A 17,903-nucleotide genomic window follows, 5' to 3' on the forward strand; every position below is an offset into this window, starting at 1 on the left:
CTTTTAAAACGATTCGTATAAAAAAAATAAGTATGTGCATGGATATATTTTTAATACGGAAAAGTCTGGAAGGATGTATTAAGCCATTCCCTCTCATGAATGAAAGGGAGACTTTCACTTTATATGTCTGTATGTTATTTTTCAAAATGATGGCACGTATTTTCTGTGATTAACACTTAAAGATTTGTATGGGACTTCCCTGGTGCTCTAGTAAGACTTCGTGCCCCCAATGGAGGGGGCCAGGGTTCGATCCTCGATCGGGGAACTAGATCCCACATGCATGCCACAACTAAGAGTCTGCATGCTGCAACTAAAGATCCCACATGCCACAACTAAGACCAAGTGCAGCCTAAATAAATAAATATTTTTTTAAAAAACCACACTAAAAGATTTGTAAAATAATATTACTTTGCTTTTCTTAAAAATGGCTTTGAGCTACAGTAATCAAGACAGCATGGTACTGGCACAAAAACAGAAATATACATCAATGGAACAAGATAGAAAGCCCAGAGATAAACCCACACACAAATGGTCACCTTATCTTTGATAAAGGAGACAAGAATATACAATGGAGAAAAGACAGCCTCTTCAATAAGTGGTGCTGGGAAAACTGGACAGCTACATGTAAAAGAATGAAATTAGAACACTTCCTAACACCATGCACAAAAATAAACTCAAAATGGATTAAAGACCTAAATGTAAGACTGGACGCTATAAAACTCTTAGAGGAAAACATAGGCAGAACACTCCATGATGTAAATCACAGCAAGATCCTTTTGGACCCACCTCCTAGAAAAATGGAAATATAAACAAATGGGACCTAATGAAACGTAAAAGCTTTTGCACAGCAAAGGAAACCATAAACAAGACGAAAAGACAACCCTCAGAATGGGAGACAATATTTGCAAATGAAGCAACTGACAAAGAATTAATCTCCAAAATATACAGGCAGCTCATGCAGCTCAATATCAAAAAAACAAACAACCCAATCCAAAAATGGGCAGAAGACCTAAATAGACATTTCTCCAAAGAAGATATACAGACTGCCAACAAACACATGAAAGGAGGCTCAGCATCACTAATCATTAGAGAAATGCAAATCAAAACTACAATGAGATATCATCTCACACCAGTCAGAATGGCTATCATCAAAAATCTACAAACAATAAATGCTGGAGAAGGTGTGGAGTAAAGGGAACCCTCTTGCACTGTTGGTGGGAATGTAGATCGGTACAGCCACTATGGAGAACAGTATGGAGGTTCCCCAAAAAACTAAAAATAGAACTACCATACGACCCAGCAATCCCACTCCTGGGATATACCCTGAGAAAACCATAGTTCAAAAAGAGTCATGTACCACAGTGTTCATTGCAGCTCTATTTACAATAGCCAGGACATGGAAGCAACCTAAGTGTCCATTGACAGATGAATGGATAAAGAAGATGTGGCACATATATACAATGGAATATTAGCCATAAAAAGACACAAAATTGAGTTATTTGTAGTGAGGTGGTTGGACCTAGAGACTGTCATACAGAGTGAAGCAAGTCAGAAAGAGAAAGACAAATACCGAATGCCGTATGCTAGCACATATATATGGAATCTAAAAAAAAAAAAAGGTTCTGAAGAACCTATGGGTCGGGCAGGAAGAAAGATGCAGACATAAAGAATGGACTTGGGGACACAGGGAGGGGGAAGGGTAAGCTGGGATGAAGTGAGAGAGTGGCATGGACATATATACACTACCAAATGTAAAACAGATAGCTAGTGGGAAGCAGCCGCATAGCACAGGGAGATCAGCTCTGTGCTTTGTGACCACCTAAGAAGGGTGGGATAGGGAGGGTGGGAGGGAGACGCAAGAGGGAGAAGATATGGGGATATATGTATACGTATAGCTGATTCACTTTGTTATACAGCAGAAATTAACACACCATTGTAAAGCAAATTATACTCCAATAAAGATGTTTTTAAAAAAATGACTTTGAGCCAACGGAGTTTAGAAATTTAAATGTTCACTAGGGGGCAGGAGAGATGTGTGTTTTGTGTGCTTCTGCTATCTGCTAGTCGCCATTTACTACATTTCTTGCATAATTTCCTCCTTCAGCAGGCCATGTGTAACGTTTGCTGAATTGTTTAAGAAAATGACAGCACGGCTTCCCTGGTGGCGCAGTGGTTAAGAATCCACCTGCCAATGCAGGGGACAAGGGTTCGAGCCCTGGTCCAGGAAGGTCCCACATGCTGCGGAGCAACTAAGCCCGTGCGCCACAGCTACTGAGCCTGTGCTCTAGAGCCCACGAGCCACAACTACTAAGCCTGCGTGCCACAACTACTGAAGCCCACACACCTAGAGCCCATGCTCCACAAGAGAAGCCACCACAGTGAGAAGCCCATGCACCGCAAAGAAGAGTAGCCCCCGCTCGCCGCAACTAGAGAAAGCCCGTGTGCAGCAACGAAGACCCAACACAGCCAAAAATAAATAAAATAAATAAATTTTTTTAAAAAAAAGAAAGAAAATGACAGCACCCAGGCCTCGCACACTGGCGGGCTTCAGCTATGGGCTCAACCACCCCATTTTAATTGGATCCTTGAGGCTGTGGTTACCTTATGTGTCGGGATTGAAAATGCGTGTGTTTCATACTAGCTTTCGAGCCCCAGAGCAAGAAGTCTGTTAACTTGCCTGAGAAAAGGCCAAAGTACCGTGAAGGCAATGTACTGCCTGCTCTGCTGGGATCAGTCTGGGAGATACCACATTTAGATCATGGAGCGATGACCCAGACATCTGTCCCCACCTTTTTGAGGATGTACGTGGACACTTCCCCAGTCTCTTGAGCACAGCAACCAGATCTGGGATTAAACCATTTGGGGGCATGGGGGAATGTGGGGGAAACTCATGCTCACAGGAATGAATAACGAGCAGAATCTCAATGAAAACAAAATCACTGATGTCATCTAAAGTCACTAAAACATTTGTCCCCTCTATTTGGACTTTCCTGATCCTCCGAATCGGGATGAATACCCTCACACCCAGACAACATGGTGGGCACCCCCCACTGGAATGTTCATCATAGCCAGTCTCATAGAAGAGTTTGTTGGGGACTGAGAGTTCCACCCCCAATTCCCGTGGAGCTCCTGGAGACCAGGAACCAGGTCTTGTTTGTCTTTGTTTTCCTCATGAGGCCAGGACGCTGAGGACATGCAATCTATGTGAATGGAATGGAACTGAACTGAACAAATACAGAGCATCATGTAAAATACTGTGGGGTACCTAAAGAGAAGTCTGGGTGAGGGAAGTTGTAGCACAGTGGTTAAAACATGAGTCTGGGGGGAATAAAGTTAAAAAAAAAAAGTGTGGAGCAGACTGGCTACTTACTAGAAGTGTGTCTCTGTGTAACCCACTCAGCCAAGGGAGTGGAGAAGATGGACGTGGCTGCCCTCCTTCACCAGACCAGGAGGGTTAGACCCTAGCAGCTGTTTGGACTGTGTAACCCTATCCACCTGGCCAGCCCCAATTGGACTGGGGGTGAGCCTCTGACGGGAGCTGGGCCAATCAGATCATCTGTCTTGGAACTCAGGTTTGGGATGAGTATCCTTCATGCGTCTGGTCTGTTAGCTGAGGTGGGAGAGGAAGGGACCTGGGGGCGGCCGGATAAGGGGCCGTGTGGGCAGTTCAGGTGCCGGTGAGGTATTGCACTTCCTGCCCTTCGGTTCTACCCATGAGACACCTGCGTGCTTTCTAATAAGTTCTTTTTGCCGAGCCATTATTAAATTGGTATCTGTAACATATGACCAAACAAATACTCCCTGATCTAGATCCCACCCTCCCAGGATTACTGTGAGGGTTGAAGCAGTGACCAGCCGCAAGCAGCCCTCACACCATTGCTACTATTATTAACGGACTCCACGTCCCCTTCTGATCTGCAATAATGATATAGTGAAGACATCATCTCTGTCCTCAGGGAACCGACCATGTGGTTGGGGAGTTCAGGCGGGTACGTGTGAAGTGATTGTCAACAATCCAATCTGAGATGAGCCCTGGAGCCACCAGTCTCCTTTGGCCGTTTTTATTTATTTATCTATTTATTTGTTTATTTTTGGCTGTGTTGGGTCTTCGTTGCTGCAAGCGGGCTTTGTCTAGTTGCGGCGAGTGGGGGCTACTCTTCGTTGTGGTGCGTGGGCTTCTCACTGCGGTGGCTTCTCTTGTTGTGGAGCACAGGCTCTAGGCGTGCAGGCTTCAGCAGTTGTGGCTCGTGGGCTCAGTAGTTGTAGCGCACGGGCTTAGTTGCTCCGCGGCATGTGGGATCTTCCTGGGCCAGGGATCAAACCAGTGTCCCCTGCATTGGCAGGGGGATTCTTAACCACTGTGCCGCCAGGGAAGCCCCAAAAGCCCCTTCTTAAAAAGACTCTCTTAGCAGGCTCCTGGCCACCTTGCTGTCCCTTCCACCGCGGATTCTGCAGAGCTGTGTAGTGGTCATCTGGTTCATCCTTCGCTGGACTGTTGGGAGAGGGCCCAGAAGCACCCTTGCAGCTACTGATTGAGTTCCTTCCCTGTGTTGCTGCCACGTACATAAGCCAGACATGGTCCTAGTACTAATAATGTTTTTCATTTTCTGTATCTTATGATGTGTTTTTTTTTATATTGAAATTTTATTTTTATATTTACTTATTTATTTTTAATTGAAGTATAGGTGATTTACAATGTTGTGTTAGTTTCAGATGTGCAGCAAAGTGATTCAGTTATACACACACACACACACGAGTATAGTTCCCTGGGCTATGCAGTAGGTCCTTTTGGTTATTTATTTTATATATAGTAGTGTATATATGTTAATCCAAAACTCCTAATTTATCCCTCCCTCTCCCCCTCCTCTTTGGTAACCATAAGTTTGTTTTCCATGTCTGTCTCATGAAGTTTTGACATCTTAAAAGTCTTGCTGACTTGGGAGAGTCTAGCCAATTCTTAGAGATAGGTGAGGGAGCACACCTTTCATATGCAAACCAACCCATCCCCAGTCACCTTATGAGAGGACATGCCTGCCTTCATATGGTTCTCTAATTTCTTGTATCTGTTATATAACTCTCACACACCACACCAATATTTCCTCTGCCCTAGGTTATCCCAGGGCCAGGCAACTAGAGTGCACCCCTTTTTCCAGAGCCCATTGGAATTATTCACACTAGTCAATCCTAAACTGTTTACCCTGCCCTGCCTTGCCTTTCCTGAAAAAAAAACCAATAAAGACTCTGTCCTAAGCTTTCCTCTCACTCCTGCTTCTGCCTCCTGACCACCCTGGTGCTCCCCAGGTGGTCCTGCATGGTGTGGTGTGCCCCCTTCTCTCAGGAAATGTAAGTAATAAATTCTCCTCACAACGGCATTGGCCTCTCCTTGTTGTCACTCAGTCACCTCCATAAGTTAAAATCCCATGGGTACAAATGAGACAGTCTGTGCTTGTAGGAGCTCACAGTGTCCTGAAGGGGACAGACGTTAAACAGATACAAGAAATTAAAGAACTATATGGAGGTGTGTGCTATCAAGGAGACATATAGGATTCTGCAAGGCTCTTAACCCTCCAAGATGCCAAGATGAATGTCCATGGATTTTGCGTCATCAGCATCTCTTCCCCAGATATTGCTTTGAGCATCACCCGTCCCCACTCCCAGTTGCTGGTTCTGTGGCATCCACTCCCCATGTTTCTTGCATTTGGTGCAATTCTCAGGCCTGGCCGATTTATGCACCCTACTCCCCCACCCCCCACCTGCAGTCATTGGCTCAGCAACAGGCATGTGACTCAAACTAGGCTAAGGAGAGTCAGCTGGTACCCAATTCAGCCACTGCACAGAGAGAGATCAGTTGGGAATAGAGCCAACGCAGAGGAGTAATGTTGTAGTTTCAGAGCCTAGAGGTAGCTGTTGGTCCTGGCTGTAACCCTGGTTTGCTAGTTATGATGTCCAACAAACTCCCTTTTTGCCCTGACTGAGCTTAACTGGGTTTCTGACAGTGAAATCAAGCATCTTGACCAGTACAGGGAACTGGCCCTAATGGGGCGGGGGCGGGGGGGTGTCAGGGAAGGGTTTCCCGTAGAAGTGGCAGTTAAACTGAGAAGTGAAAGATGAAAGATTAGCCAGGTAGAGAGGAGGGAGAGAGCATATTCTAGACAAAAAGAGCAGCATGAGAGAAGGCTGTAAGGTAGGAAGAACAAAGCTGTAGGAATCTGTTTGCTTTCATTACCTTGCATGTGTTTTATTATAGCTATAAACACCTTTGATGAATAACCTTTATTACGTAAGCTCCATGACCCTTATTAACAGTAATGTCCATTTATAAAGTACTCTTTTAGAAATTATTTTTTTATTTGTTTATTTTGGTTGTGTTGGGTCTTAGCTGCGGCAGGCAGGCTCCTTAGTTGCGGCTCACTGGCTTCTTAAGTTGTGGCATGTGTGCTCCTTAGCTGCAACTCACCGTCTCCTTTGTGGCATGCGTGTGGGATCTAGTTCCCTGACCAGGGATCGAGCCTGCGTCCCCTGCGTTGGAAGGTGGATTCTTAACCACTGCGCCACCAGGGAAGTCCCTATAAAGTACTTTATTGTTTGAAAATGTCTCGTCATTTGATATGTCATGATTTATTGAATATATTTGGTTCCACTCTGAACGAACCCCTGACTGGGCCTACTATTCAGACTGATTTTCTGCTTTGCACCCAGACTTTTGGACCTAAAAGACTGACTCAGAAGCCTAGAAGGATTGGGGACGGCTTTGGGAGTGGTGGGGGAGGTGGTCTGGGGCCAAGGGCCAGTTTTGCCTGACGATGCAGCTGCCATGAGAGCTGAGCAGTGCGGCTCTGGCTCAGAGCAGCCATTCATCAGCTCGAAAAGAGAGACGAATTTGTCAATCTTTGGCTTTGCCTTTGACCCCTAGAGAGCTGGAACTGAGGACTCTGGAAATTTGGCCGCCACCCAGGGCCAGCTCTCAGTTACAGAATCAGCGAGCCCGCCAGAGTGTGCCGGCAGATGCGAACAGGAATCTCTGCAACGTCAATTACCTTTCCTTCTCCCTCCACCTCTTCCAAACCCTGTTCCCATCACCAGATTATTTATCTGAGGGAAACAGGAGGGAAAACCGAGTTTGTTTTGTGTTACTTCTTTGCACTCCATCTTGGGCCAAGAATAGCGAGCAGGGGGCAGGATGTGAACATCCCTTGTGTTACTAAAATTTGTTGTTATTTATACTTGCATTATATGATTTAACTTTGACTCCCCAAGTTACAAACTCTTTGGAGGGAAGAATCGATCGTGCACGTTTTTGTAGGACCCATAGCAGCTCACACAGTGCCTAGCCCTAAGTAGGATCTTTGATTCTTAAACCAATGACTTTTTCTGAACTCATCACCATGCTAGAAAAGGCCCACAGCTGAGACCCAGGCTGGAGGATAGCCTGGTCCCCATTTGGGGGTCAAAAGAGTAGAGCAGGCAGGGGTCGCTGTGTCCTAATGGGTTGGACCCAGACGTTGGCAGGGAGACTCTGGGCCTCTGGGGACACTGAACCTGCAGGGGAGTCTGGCCCAGAGCTGGCCAGGTGGCTCCTGCCGTCAGGGGCTGCTGAGTCTCAGGTAAGGGGACAGGTCAGGTCAGTCCCCGGCCTGGAGCCTCTGGGAGGGCAGGGAGCACTGGCCAGGTGACTCAGCCAGCAGGGGCTGCCGAGACCCAGATGGAGGAACGGAGCGGGGATTGGTCCCAGGCCTTGCCATGAACTATGGCCCATCAAGGGGCTCTGAATCCTGGGTGGCGTCAGTCATAGGCCTGGCATGGAGGCTAGAGTTTGGGTGGGAGCTCTGTGTTCCAAGTTGTTAGGGGGCATGCCAGGCTCTGGGCAGGGGAGGGCACTGAACCCTGGATTGGGGTGTCAGTCCCAAGCCATGGTATGGAGACTACAGGCCAGCAGCGGGGGATGGGGGGAGGTGGCTGAGTCTTGGGGGAGTCTCGGTGGCTGGCTTTTAGCCAGCAGGGCAAGCTGAGTCCTGGTTGGGATCAGACTCAGGCTTTGAGTGGAGACTCGGGTTCCATGGCAGAGGAGGCTGAGTCTGGGGTGGTGTCCAACTCCAGGCCTTGGCGTGGAGGCTCCGCGCGGGCGGGAGACGCTGAGTCCCAGGTGCAGGCCGGTTGTGGGGGGTGGGGTCGAGGGGGTGGGTCCCTCGCCCTGGCTTGGAGACTCCGGGCCGGCAGGGGGCGCTGAGCTCACGGCGGCGCGGCAGCCGCCCGGCAGGTGGCGCTCTGGCCGCGGCCGAGGCCAGAGGGCGGACGGCGGCGGCGGCTGCGGCGGCGCGGCGGCCGGCTCGCGGGGCCGGGGAAGCGGCGGCGGCGGCGGCGGCGACGGCGGGAGCGGAGGAGGCGGAGCGGCGGCGGCCCCGGGCGGGCTGGGGCGCCGCTGGCCGAGCGCACAGGCCGCGGCCCGCGGAGCCCGCCATGCCGGCGCGGGTCTGAGGCGCGGCGAGCCAGGGCCGAGGCGAGCGGCGGCCGCGCCGGCCTGTGGCCCCGCAGCGGCCCGGCACGGGCCCGATGAGCGGCGGCCTCGGCCTCCGGCGCAGCCCGGAAATGTCCGGCAAGATCGAGAAAGCAGGTGAGGCGCGCGGCCGGCGCGGGGCGGCCCGTGCCCGGGGCGGGCGGGCGGCCGGTCTCCCGGGGGCGCGGGCCCGTCGCCGCGCCGGGAGCAGAAGTGAAAGCGCCGCCGGGCCTGCCGGGGCGCATCTCGGGCGGGCGGCGGGCCGGGCCGCGCGGCGCTCCCCGGGGCGCACGGCCGGCGGGGGCCGGGGTGCCGGCGCAGGGCCCCGCGGCCGGGCCGCGCGGTGCCCGCCGCTCGGCCCGCGGTGTGAACTTTGAGACAACGGCTGGGACCGCGGCCGCGTGCCCGAGTGGCCCGGCGGCGGGCGGTCGTCTTTCAGGCAGTGAACAGAGCAGAGCCATAAAATGTGTCATTTCTGATGAGCCTCGAGTTTATATTTAACCAGAAGTATCCACTTCGGAGGTTTCAAAGGAAGTGGGCAGGATGTGTCTGGGCGTTTTCAGGGCGCGGGGGAGCTTTCCTCTGGTATCAAGCTGAGCCCTGGAAGCGGGGCTTGTGGGGAGCCGGTTGGGTTGGGGGTGGGTTAGAAGTCTTGATGCCAACCCCATCCCTTTGTGTGCTCCTTAGAAATCTCGGAGCCTCGCCTTCCGGTTAGCTGGGTTTTGCTCAGACGGGCAATAAGAGTCTCCAAAGATTCTACTCGGGCCGTGCATCTGAGGCCCAGAGCTTAATTAGCGACACCTTGCAGGGCGCATCCTTGAGTCGCAGGTGAGGGAGGCGGGCGGTCCTGGGCTCCCTAGCGGGGACATCACTGGTTGTCATAACTTGGTACCTTGTCAGCCAAGCTTGGCAGCCAAGCTGTGGAAGGTGGGAGCTTAGGGGGATGGATAGGGGGAAGGTTACACTGATTTTGGAAGTTGCTGGTTTCCCAGGTCGAACCAGGACACTTTTCGGAGAGGCGCCTCGGATGTGGACCGAGCCGGCCGTGTAACTTGCAGGCTGTGGCTTGAGCACAGGAAGGAGATTTTCGTCGCCTTCTCTGAGGGTTTTCTGTGTATCCGGCTCTGTGCTGAGCACCTTAAACGTATGTCTTATTAAATCTTCGTAGATCCTCTGTGACAGAGAACGTGGTCCCGGTTTTGACAGGGTTGGGGGCTCAGTGGCTTCCCGTAGGCCGCCCAGCCGGAGGACAGCGGGCCGGGCCCTGATGCCCTGCTCTCTGAGCGGAAGCCTGGGTGCCCTCCTTGGGGGCAGGGCCCTTGGCTTCAGGTGCTGCTCCGTGGGTATTTCTGTCACTGTTCTTCAGGCCCAGGGTCGTGTCCAGTGACCAGGAGTTTCCTCCCAGCGCACATGCCGTTCCAGAAATACCTCTGGTTAACATGTGCAGTGTTTCTCAGGATGCGTCGTGTCTCTGAATGGTATTGATGGGAAACTTGGCTGGTTTATTTTCAAAATAGCATTAACAGGGTTTTGTCTAATTATGAGGGTAATTGAAAAATTTGTAAATCACGGAAAGCCAGAAGAGCACAGTGAAAAGCACCTGCCACCCCACGGGCTGCTTTCCACAGCTCAGCCCTCTCAGATGAGCTGTCACGTGCATCCTCTACTCCCTGGAGAAAGGAGGCCTGAGGCCAGTTCTTTTTGGCCCAGGTTATCCCTGGGCACCTCCATCTGCCGGGGGCTGTAGTAGATGCAGAAGCCAGGGGTGCCTGCCTTCGGAGAAGCTTGTCTGTGGGTGGGAGAGCTGGCCCCAGCATCACCCCTGGGCTGCCGGGCCTCGGGAACTGTGGAGCAGCAGGAGGCGGGGCCCGTGGGCACAGGTGAGGGGTGGCCTGTCCGCTGAGGGCATGGGGAAGGCTCTGGAGGAGGGCGAGTGTGCCCCACTTGGAGGTGGGGGAAGAGGCCAGGCAGGGGTTGTGGAAATCTCAGGAGGAAGATGCATGTGGCGGGAGGCGGCTGAGCTGAAAGCGCTGAGGTTGGCAAGACCAGAGACGGCACCTCACGTGGAGCGAGCGGGAGGTCTGTCCTTCTAGCGTAAGGTCTTTTGCTGTGATTCACACACAACTGTCAAGGAAGCCTGGGACACTCTGGAATGAGGGGTACACCTTCTCAGTGGTTTCTGCTGGTCATTGTGGGTGGCTTTCAACTTTGCGTTTTGATGAGATTTCCCACTCGGTTTCTGTTGGAGTTTTCTAAATGGACCTACCGTGAAGTCACCGCAAAGTGTTTCTTAAAGGAGGGCCCTTAGGTGAAGTGGCGCCTCCTGTTAGCAGGTGAACAGTCTTTGGGAAGTTATAGAGCCTGACACCCAGCCAGTGCTCACTGTTGTTAGGTTTCGCTATTTTCTGTTGACTTGAGCAGAAGAGTTGCTTACATGTGTTCACAATCTCTTCCCTCTGATAATAGGACCAGTGCTTTCACTTCTCAGGGCTTAAGGGAGCCCAGGTTTTTTGAGTGTAAAAGAAAACTTTGTGCATCCCTTACAGCCCTAGACTCTTGCCCATCCTTCCCACCTGATACCTCTCGTGAGCCGCAGCCTCTTCAACCTCTGGGGGGGATCTTTTTGAATCTGTCGTGCTGCTTTTCAACCTGTTTACTGAGCAGTGCCTGCCTGGGATGGGGGTGTCATACATACTGCCCTCCTACGAGGGCCTACCCTTCTGTAGGGACCAGATTGGCTGTCTTCGGTTATCTGCTCTGGGCCCAGTGGGGGATGAAGACAGTCTGGGTTCCAGAGGGTGGCACAGGATCAGCTTGCTAGCTGGTTGGGCCAGTCCAGTTAGGCTTGGTGGAGAAGGGTTGAATTTGAAAGGCCAGGAAGAATGCTGGAGTGGAGGGGGAGGCTCCTTGGTGTCTTCCAGAGATAATGGGGAGTTGGGGAGTGAGTGGAGCCAGACAGATTAGGGAGCTCCCGGGGTGAGCTTTCAGGCAGGCCTGGCAAGAAGAGGCGCTTCCCTGGGAACGAAGAGGGACTTGCTCTGGAGGACCCACACTGGCGAGAGATGTGTGCAGTGCTGAGGCCGCTTTGGAGGACCAGTGAACCTGGTTCTGGCGTGTATGCAGTTATGGTGGGTCTCAGTGTGTTCATGCTTACTCCCAGTAAATGCACTAAGTGGAGGGAATTGAAGCCTTAATGCTTCTGGAGCTGAAACACCTCTCTTGCCTGGTGAACAGAGGTGACAGACTGGTGGCTGTGGGCTGGGTTCAGGCAATAGATGTGTTGTGTGTGATCCATACATGTTCTTGGAGAAGAAAGAAAGAATTGATGGTCAGTATTTAACAATCAGGAAATGACTCACAAAGCTCAGGTTTCTGGTTCTTTTGGAAAATGAGCAGCTCTAGTAACCCTGGGCACTTGTTCCTACGAGGCCACTGTGGCGGGGACCTCCCACTCCTGCTGCCAGCCCCAGCGCTGATTCCTGCTTCCCACTTGGACTGTTGACGTTTGAGTTTGCATCCCTCTCCTTGCAGAAATCACTCGTGTTTGTGTTTGTTTGCTTTCTATCTGGACTTTGAAGTCTTTGCCCCATTCCTTCATGGATTCATTCTTTGATCCCCTTGCTTGGCACTGATCGAGCTCCTGCTGTCCGGTGCTGTGCAAGGCTCTGGGAGCCGGCGGTGACCTCGGTGGGCATCATGCCGCCACACAGGCCCTTACCTCTGGCAGTGTGGGGAGAGCTGGGGGGGTTACAAGGGATCCCATCAGACTCACGGTGGGAGCTGCCTCTGTGAGGGGCTGAGATTTTCAGGTGAGCCGTTAGCTGGGTGCAGCAGGGGGCGTAGGGAAGAGGTGGCCTCAGTTTCACCGGTTGTACTCGTTAGAGAGTCTCAAGTGCTCATTCCTCAGTTCATTTATCACACAGTTTTTCCAGAACCTCCCAAAGGTCCAGAGTTTGTAGTGTTTGGGATACAAGAAAGATTTGTGCTTCCTGGGCCATACCGTCCAGCTGGGGCAGACAATAAAAGTAGATGTCATGAAGATATAAATTAGGCAGGTTTTTCTATTTGTTTGTTTGGGGGGGGTTCTTTCCCTGCTGTGTATTTCCAGCAGACCACTGGGAGTCTGTCTAGGAGTTTCATCAATTACCGAACCCTCTGGCCACTCTCTAGGCCCCCTGTGGCCTCAGGCTACTCCGAGGGGCTGCTGAAGTGGCAGCAGGCTCAGCCAGTGCCCTGCCCAAGGACAGAATAAATACGGTGTCTCAGGCTCAGGTGCTGTGTATTTCAAATGTGTGAAGATGCTTCCATTATAAATTAAAATGAAAAATTCACACTGTCTGCTGTCATAGTAACTTTTTGTCATTATGTATTTTCTCAGAACAGATAAAAAGTACAAGTGCAGCCTGTCACACGAGGCTGCACATTTTTGGCCTAGGAAAGAGTCCTTGTAGATCAGCGGTTACTGTATTTTGATCAATTTAAAACTCCTCTCAAATTTGACACTTCCTTTTTTTCCCCCACAATTATCAATCTTTGTGCTCAAAATGTATCCAGTCAATAAATATAACATTCTCATGGCACCTGCTAGTCATTCATTCCCTCACTCCTGTGGCACTTACTGCGACCCTCCACCCTCCTCGTTGGCAAACACTGTGCCGCCCTGCGGTGGCCCGGAGCCAGCAGGAGCCTGGCCCTCCTGGGCTCTCGGTCCACGGTAACATCAAGACGGTCTTGAATATTTGTGCAGTTTCTATAGTTTCCGCCTGGAGTGCATTGACAGATGATGTCATTTCAGTTGATCCCTAAAACAAGTCCTGAGGACTAGAGCAGGGCCAGTTATCCCCGTTTTACCCTGAGGGCAGTTCAGGCCCGGGGAAGGTTGGTGATTTGCCCAGGGTCACACCGCTCTGGTGCGGTGCAAGGCAGCGGGGCACCCACCTCTGCTCCGACTCCGCCAGCCCTTTTCCAGAGCACTGCTTAGAGCTTCCCATGTTGCTGGAGACACAGTAACTTTATCTTAATTACTGTTCATGTTTCTAAGTTTCTTTTCTGGTGTTACAAAGAAAAAAAATCTCTGTTAAATTAGGGTAGGCCAAATGCAGTCTTTAGGCTGCGTATGATACTAATATCACCAGCAGTAATGTGAGGAGATTAAAATAGCACAGGTGCAGGCTAAATATGTCTTAAAAAAGCACCCGCAGCAACCCCAGTGTTTCCTGGTCTCCTGAGCAGCTGTTGGCAGAGGTGGTTTGAATGGGATTCCTTGTAGCCAGCAGACCTGATAGGAGGCCTGTAAAGATGAGTCATGTATGAGTTTGCAGAAAAATCATCTCCCAAACCAGCCCGGATTGGAGAATGCCTTGAGCACAGGGCCGGCTGGGGCTTACCTCAGTCCAGCTGAATGTGTTCCCGTTGCCATAATAAGATGACGCGCTGGAAGGAGTAGCGGCCTGGCCGCCGCTCCGCTACCGCACCCACGCGGCCCCGACTGGGCGCCTGGCTGCCGGGACAGGTGTTCCTCTGACTTGTCATCCACCTTGCCCCAGAGGCTGTTTTATGATTTAAAAAGAAACAAACAAACAAAAACAGTTTGTGAATTATTAAGGGATCTGTCATCTTAGTTTGTGGTCATTTGTTTTAGACCATTTACGCAATTGTGACCCTGGGAGATTCGTTCCCTTTTCTGGGTCTCATTTTCTCCATCAGTGCCATGAAGCGGGGAGAGGGAGAATCTAAAATTAGTGCTTCCTTGTTTTGTTTTAAAGCATCAGGCCTTTTATAACAAATAGGAAAGCTCTTAGCCAACCGTCAATGGGGAGCACTTTGGACACAACAAGTCCTTACCGCTCAGCTGTGGCCTCTGAGGCCCCTCCTTGGATCCTCCACCAGCACAGTGTGAAGACCCACTTCCTGGATGCACTCAGCCTCCTCTTCCAAATCCGCCTTCCTTTAGGCTCTTCGTGCCTTCTCTTCTTCTAGCAGATAGTGAATTCCGTGCGAAGACCCCAGATAAACCCTTTGGATAGAACGATATTGTTTAGCTCATTCAGAAACCAAAGCCCCAGTTTGCTTTCCTCAAGTTAAAAATCAACAAATACAGTCTTAAATAGACCGTTAGCCCCTCGAGGGAGTGTGCCCGTCTGGTCCACCACGGGGTTGCCATCACTGTACCTACAACGTAGTAGGTGCTCAGAAACTATTTACTAGTGAATTTAGTTCATGTTTTTTTTTTTTTTTTTTTTTTTTTGGTACGCAGGCCTCTCACTGTTGTGGCCTCTCCCGTTGCGGAGCACAGGCTCCGGACGCGCAGGCTCAGCGGCCATGGCTCACGGGCCCAGTCGCTCCGCGGCATGTGGGATCTTCCCAGGCCGGGGCACGAACCCGTGTCCCCTGCATCGGCAGGCGGACTCTCAACCACTGCGCCACCAGGGAAGCCCTAGTTCATGTTTTTAAAGAATGAACTTAGGTGTCTGATTCCAAGTCTCAAAATCAACTTTAAATGGAGCTTCTTCTGGGTTTTGAATTGCCAATTGAGATGTTTCTTGGTAAGTTAGTAGGACCAATACTCTGATAAGGGTATGCATTTAGTTGGGGTTCTTTGTTAACCATATACATTGATCAGTGTTCTGGTGTGTTCTTCCGAAAATTGATGAGGGGGCTGAGATGAAATTCCCAGAACACTCTGTGGGGAGAGCTCTAGGGAGTGATGAGAGGCAGAGGCTCGTGCAGCCTGGATAGTCTGGAGCTCCCGTTTGTGGTGACTCTGCGTGGTTCTGGGGGTGCACAGGAGCGAAGTACCACTAGGCAGTGCTCATTCGCGTCGAGCAGTTGTGATGTTGCCTTTCATTTACAAGCCACAGCACATGCCAGCTCTGCTCTGCCTGCCAATGTGACCGGCGCCATGATGGGAGGCCCTGTCTGTACTTGTTACTTTTTTCATTTGGCCTCTGAGCGTTATTTCGGACCAGCTCCCTGCACTGTCAGCTCTCTGTTTATGGGTGGTTGTACAGTACACGCTGTCTTCGAGGGGCTGGAAAGGCAGGCTGTTGGTGTTCTGCTGGCGCCCCCTTTCTTCTGTATCAGGACTCCGTAAGCAGAGTCTCTCTTGCCACTTCTTCCTCTTTGTGAGTGAAGATGCAGTGGAGAGACTTACCTAAATGGATTAGAAATCTGGCATCAGATGGTCACAGTTCCTCTTTCTCCCCACTTTTCTTTTCCAGGCTGTGGTTTGGAAGATAGACGATAGTTCTCTGAACCTGTCCTGTCCTGAAGTCTGGACTGCGTCTTCCTAAAATACTGTTACTATGTCGTAACGGCTCAGACCTTCCGTTCCCACTGGTCCCTTAAAGATGCTCTTTCTCCTTTGCTTTTCATTGGCTTGCTGGCTCCACACAGTCATTTTACTGCAAATTAAGTTTCATGATCAGGAAACTCTACCTTGCTTTTACAGTGTAGACAAAATGGAGCTGTTAAACCCAGGATGGTGTGTGGTGCCTCCTGGGCCGGTCACAAAAGGGCTGAGTTCAGGCATTTGGTGTGGACTTGACTGGACGCACACTGTGCTGTTAAGGATGGGAGCAGCCCATGGTGCCCCTGAGCAGAAGGACGGTGCTTGTAGCCTTTGGAAGAAGGGAGGTGTGGACACTGAATGAGAAGACAGGACAGCGGAAGTCCAGTGGAATGAGATGGCGCCGCATAGCCACTTAGTTGGCCCAAAACAAGCAAACAGAAAAACAAACAAAACCTCTGGCTTGCAAACAGTGGTTGTATTTATTTGCTGGGTCTGGCTGATCACGTGTGCCCTCTCTCCTTCAAGTGACTGTGAATAAATAGATGGATGCTTATGCATGGGTCATGGATTTAGCTGCTCTCAACCTCTCCTTTCAATAATAAATACAAATAAGAGTAGTAGCTAACATTCATTAAGCACTTACCACGTGCTGGTACCAGGCTCTGTTCTGTGCATTTTACACACATGGTCTCCTTCAATCCTCACAACAGGAGAAAGGTACTGTTATGTTCTCCTTCTACAGAGGACAAAACTCTGACACAGAGCTTTTCTTTTGTGCGTGGGATCCTGAGATCCAAAATAGCTGAGATTTGCCTGTGGTCATACCAAGTTGGGGCCACGACAGGACTAAAGCCCATTTGATTATGCCCCATTTATCCATATTTTCATTGGCTGTGATGACATTGGACATTGTTCTCTTGGCTTTTGTGACTTGGCTCAAAATGAGCGTCCACATTTCCAGGGACTTCTCCATCACTGAGGTGGCTGCTGCACTGAAAGGGCCACCTGATAATGTTGGAGGGGATGCTTGAGATGACATTGGTCCCCTGGCTATCCTGCTCCAGCTCTCAGGGGGCCAGGAAGTCCTGCTTCTTGCTGGGTGACCTTGGGCAAATTGCTTAATCTTTCTGAGCCTCTGGTGCCTCTGTTGTAACCTGATGCGGTGGGGGCGGGCCGGGGGTGGGGGGGGGAACAAACCCATTTCCAAGCCCTTTCTAATGCTGATTCTTTGTGAGTCTAGTCTGCAGTATAAAGGGTGGTGTGTGTTAGGGCTGTTTTGTTGGTTTTTACTGACACTAGTGTTGCAGGGCATGTAACTATTCATCATCATGGTAAAACTTACATGATCCTTTGTAGCTTCCAAAACACTATTATAGGCATCAGTTTTTTTGCTCATGTTTTCGGTTTTGTTTGTCTGTTTGTTTTGTTATTAAAAGGTATTAGAGTAACAGCATTTTTCCCAGATGAGAAGGGTGACTGCTTACGATTGTTGAGTACTTCCTGTGTCCTTGGGAGTTTTACCTTTTTATTTTTTAGTTTTTTTAAATTAATTTATTTGGCTGCAGCAGGATCTAGTTCCTGGACCAGGGATCGAACCTGGGCCCCCTGCATTGGGAGTGGGAGTCGTCTTCTATTTTAAAGATTTATTTTATTATTTACTTAATTTATTTTTGTCTGCATCGGGTCTTAGTTGCAGCACGCGGGCCCTTCGTTGCAGCACACAGGCTTCTCTCTAGTTGTGGAGTGTGGGTTTTCTCTTCTCTAGTTGTGGTGCACAGGCTCCAGGGCACGTGGGCTCCGTAGTCTGTGGCACGCGAGCTCTAGTTGAGGCGGGCGAGCTCAGGAGTTGTGTCGCGCATGGGTTTAGTTGTCCCGTGGCATGTGGGATCTTAGTTCCCTGACCAGGGATCGAACCCGCATCCCCTGCACTGTAAGGCAGATTTTTTACCACTGGACCACCAGGGAAGTCTCTCAGAGTTTTACCTTGTGATACTTGTATGATTTAATTAGGTCTGTTGTTATAAAGAGAGAAATGGCAAGTATTGTGCCATTTGACAGCTAAAGAAAGGGAGGCAGGTGGCAAGTTGAGTGAGAGGTAGAACGGGTTGGGGAACTTGG

General features: G+C 50.4%; 1 protein-coding gene across 5 annotated transcripts in view; it reads left to right on the plus strand.

Annotated features, from left to right (window-relative positions):
* The first annotated feature begins 8,409 nt into the window (after nt 1-8,409).
* RAPGEF1 (Rap guanine nucleotide exchange factor 1) overlaps nt 8,410-17,903 on the plus strand; it is a 141,879-nt gene continuing 132,385 nt past the window's right edge. For 4 of the 5 annotated variants that reach the window (XM_032634308.1, XM_032634301.1, XM_032634310.1 and 1 more), the window contains exon 1: nt 8,410-8,611. In XM_032634308.1, coding sequence (XP_032490199.1) covers nt 8,551-8,611 — 61 coding nt within the window. In that variant the 5' untranslated portion in view covers nt 8,410-8,550. The remainder of the gene's footprint in view (nt 8,612-17,903) is intronic. The other variant, XM_032634303.1, reaches the window with a different exon arrangement.

Source organism: Phocoena sinus, chromosome 6, assembly GCF_008692025.1.
Source record: "Phocoena sinus isolate mPhoSin1 chromosome 6, mPhoSin1.pri, whole genome shotgun sequence".
In the NCBI taxonomy this organism is placed as follows: Eukaryota; Metazoa; Chordata; class Mammalia; order Artiodactyla; family Phocoenidae; genus Phocoena; species Phocoena sinus.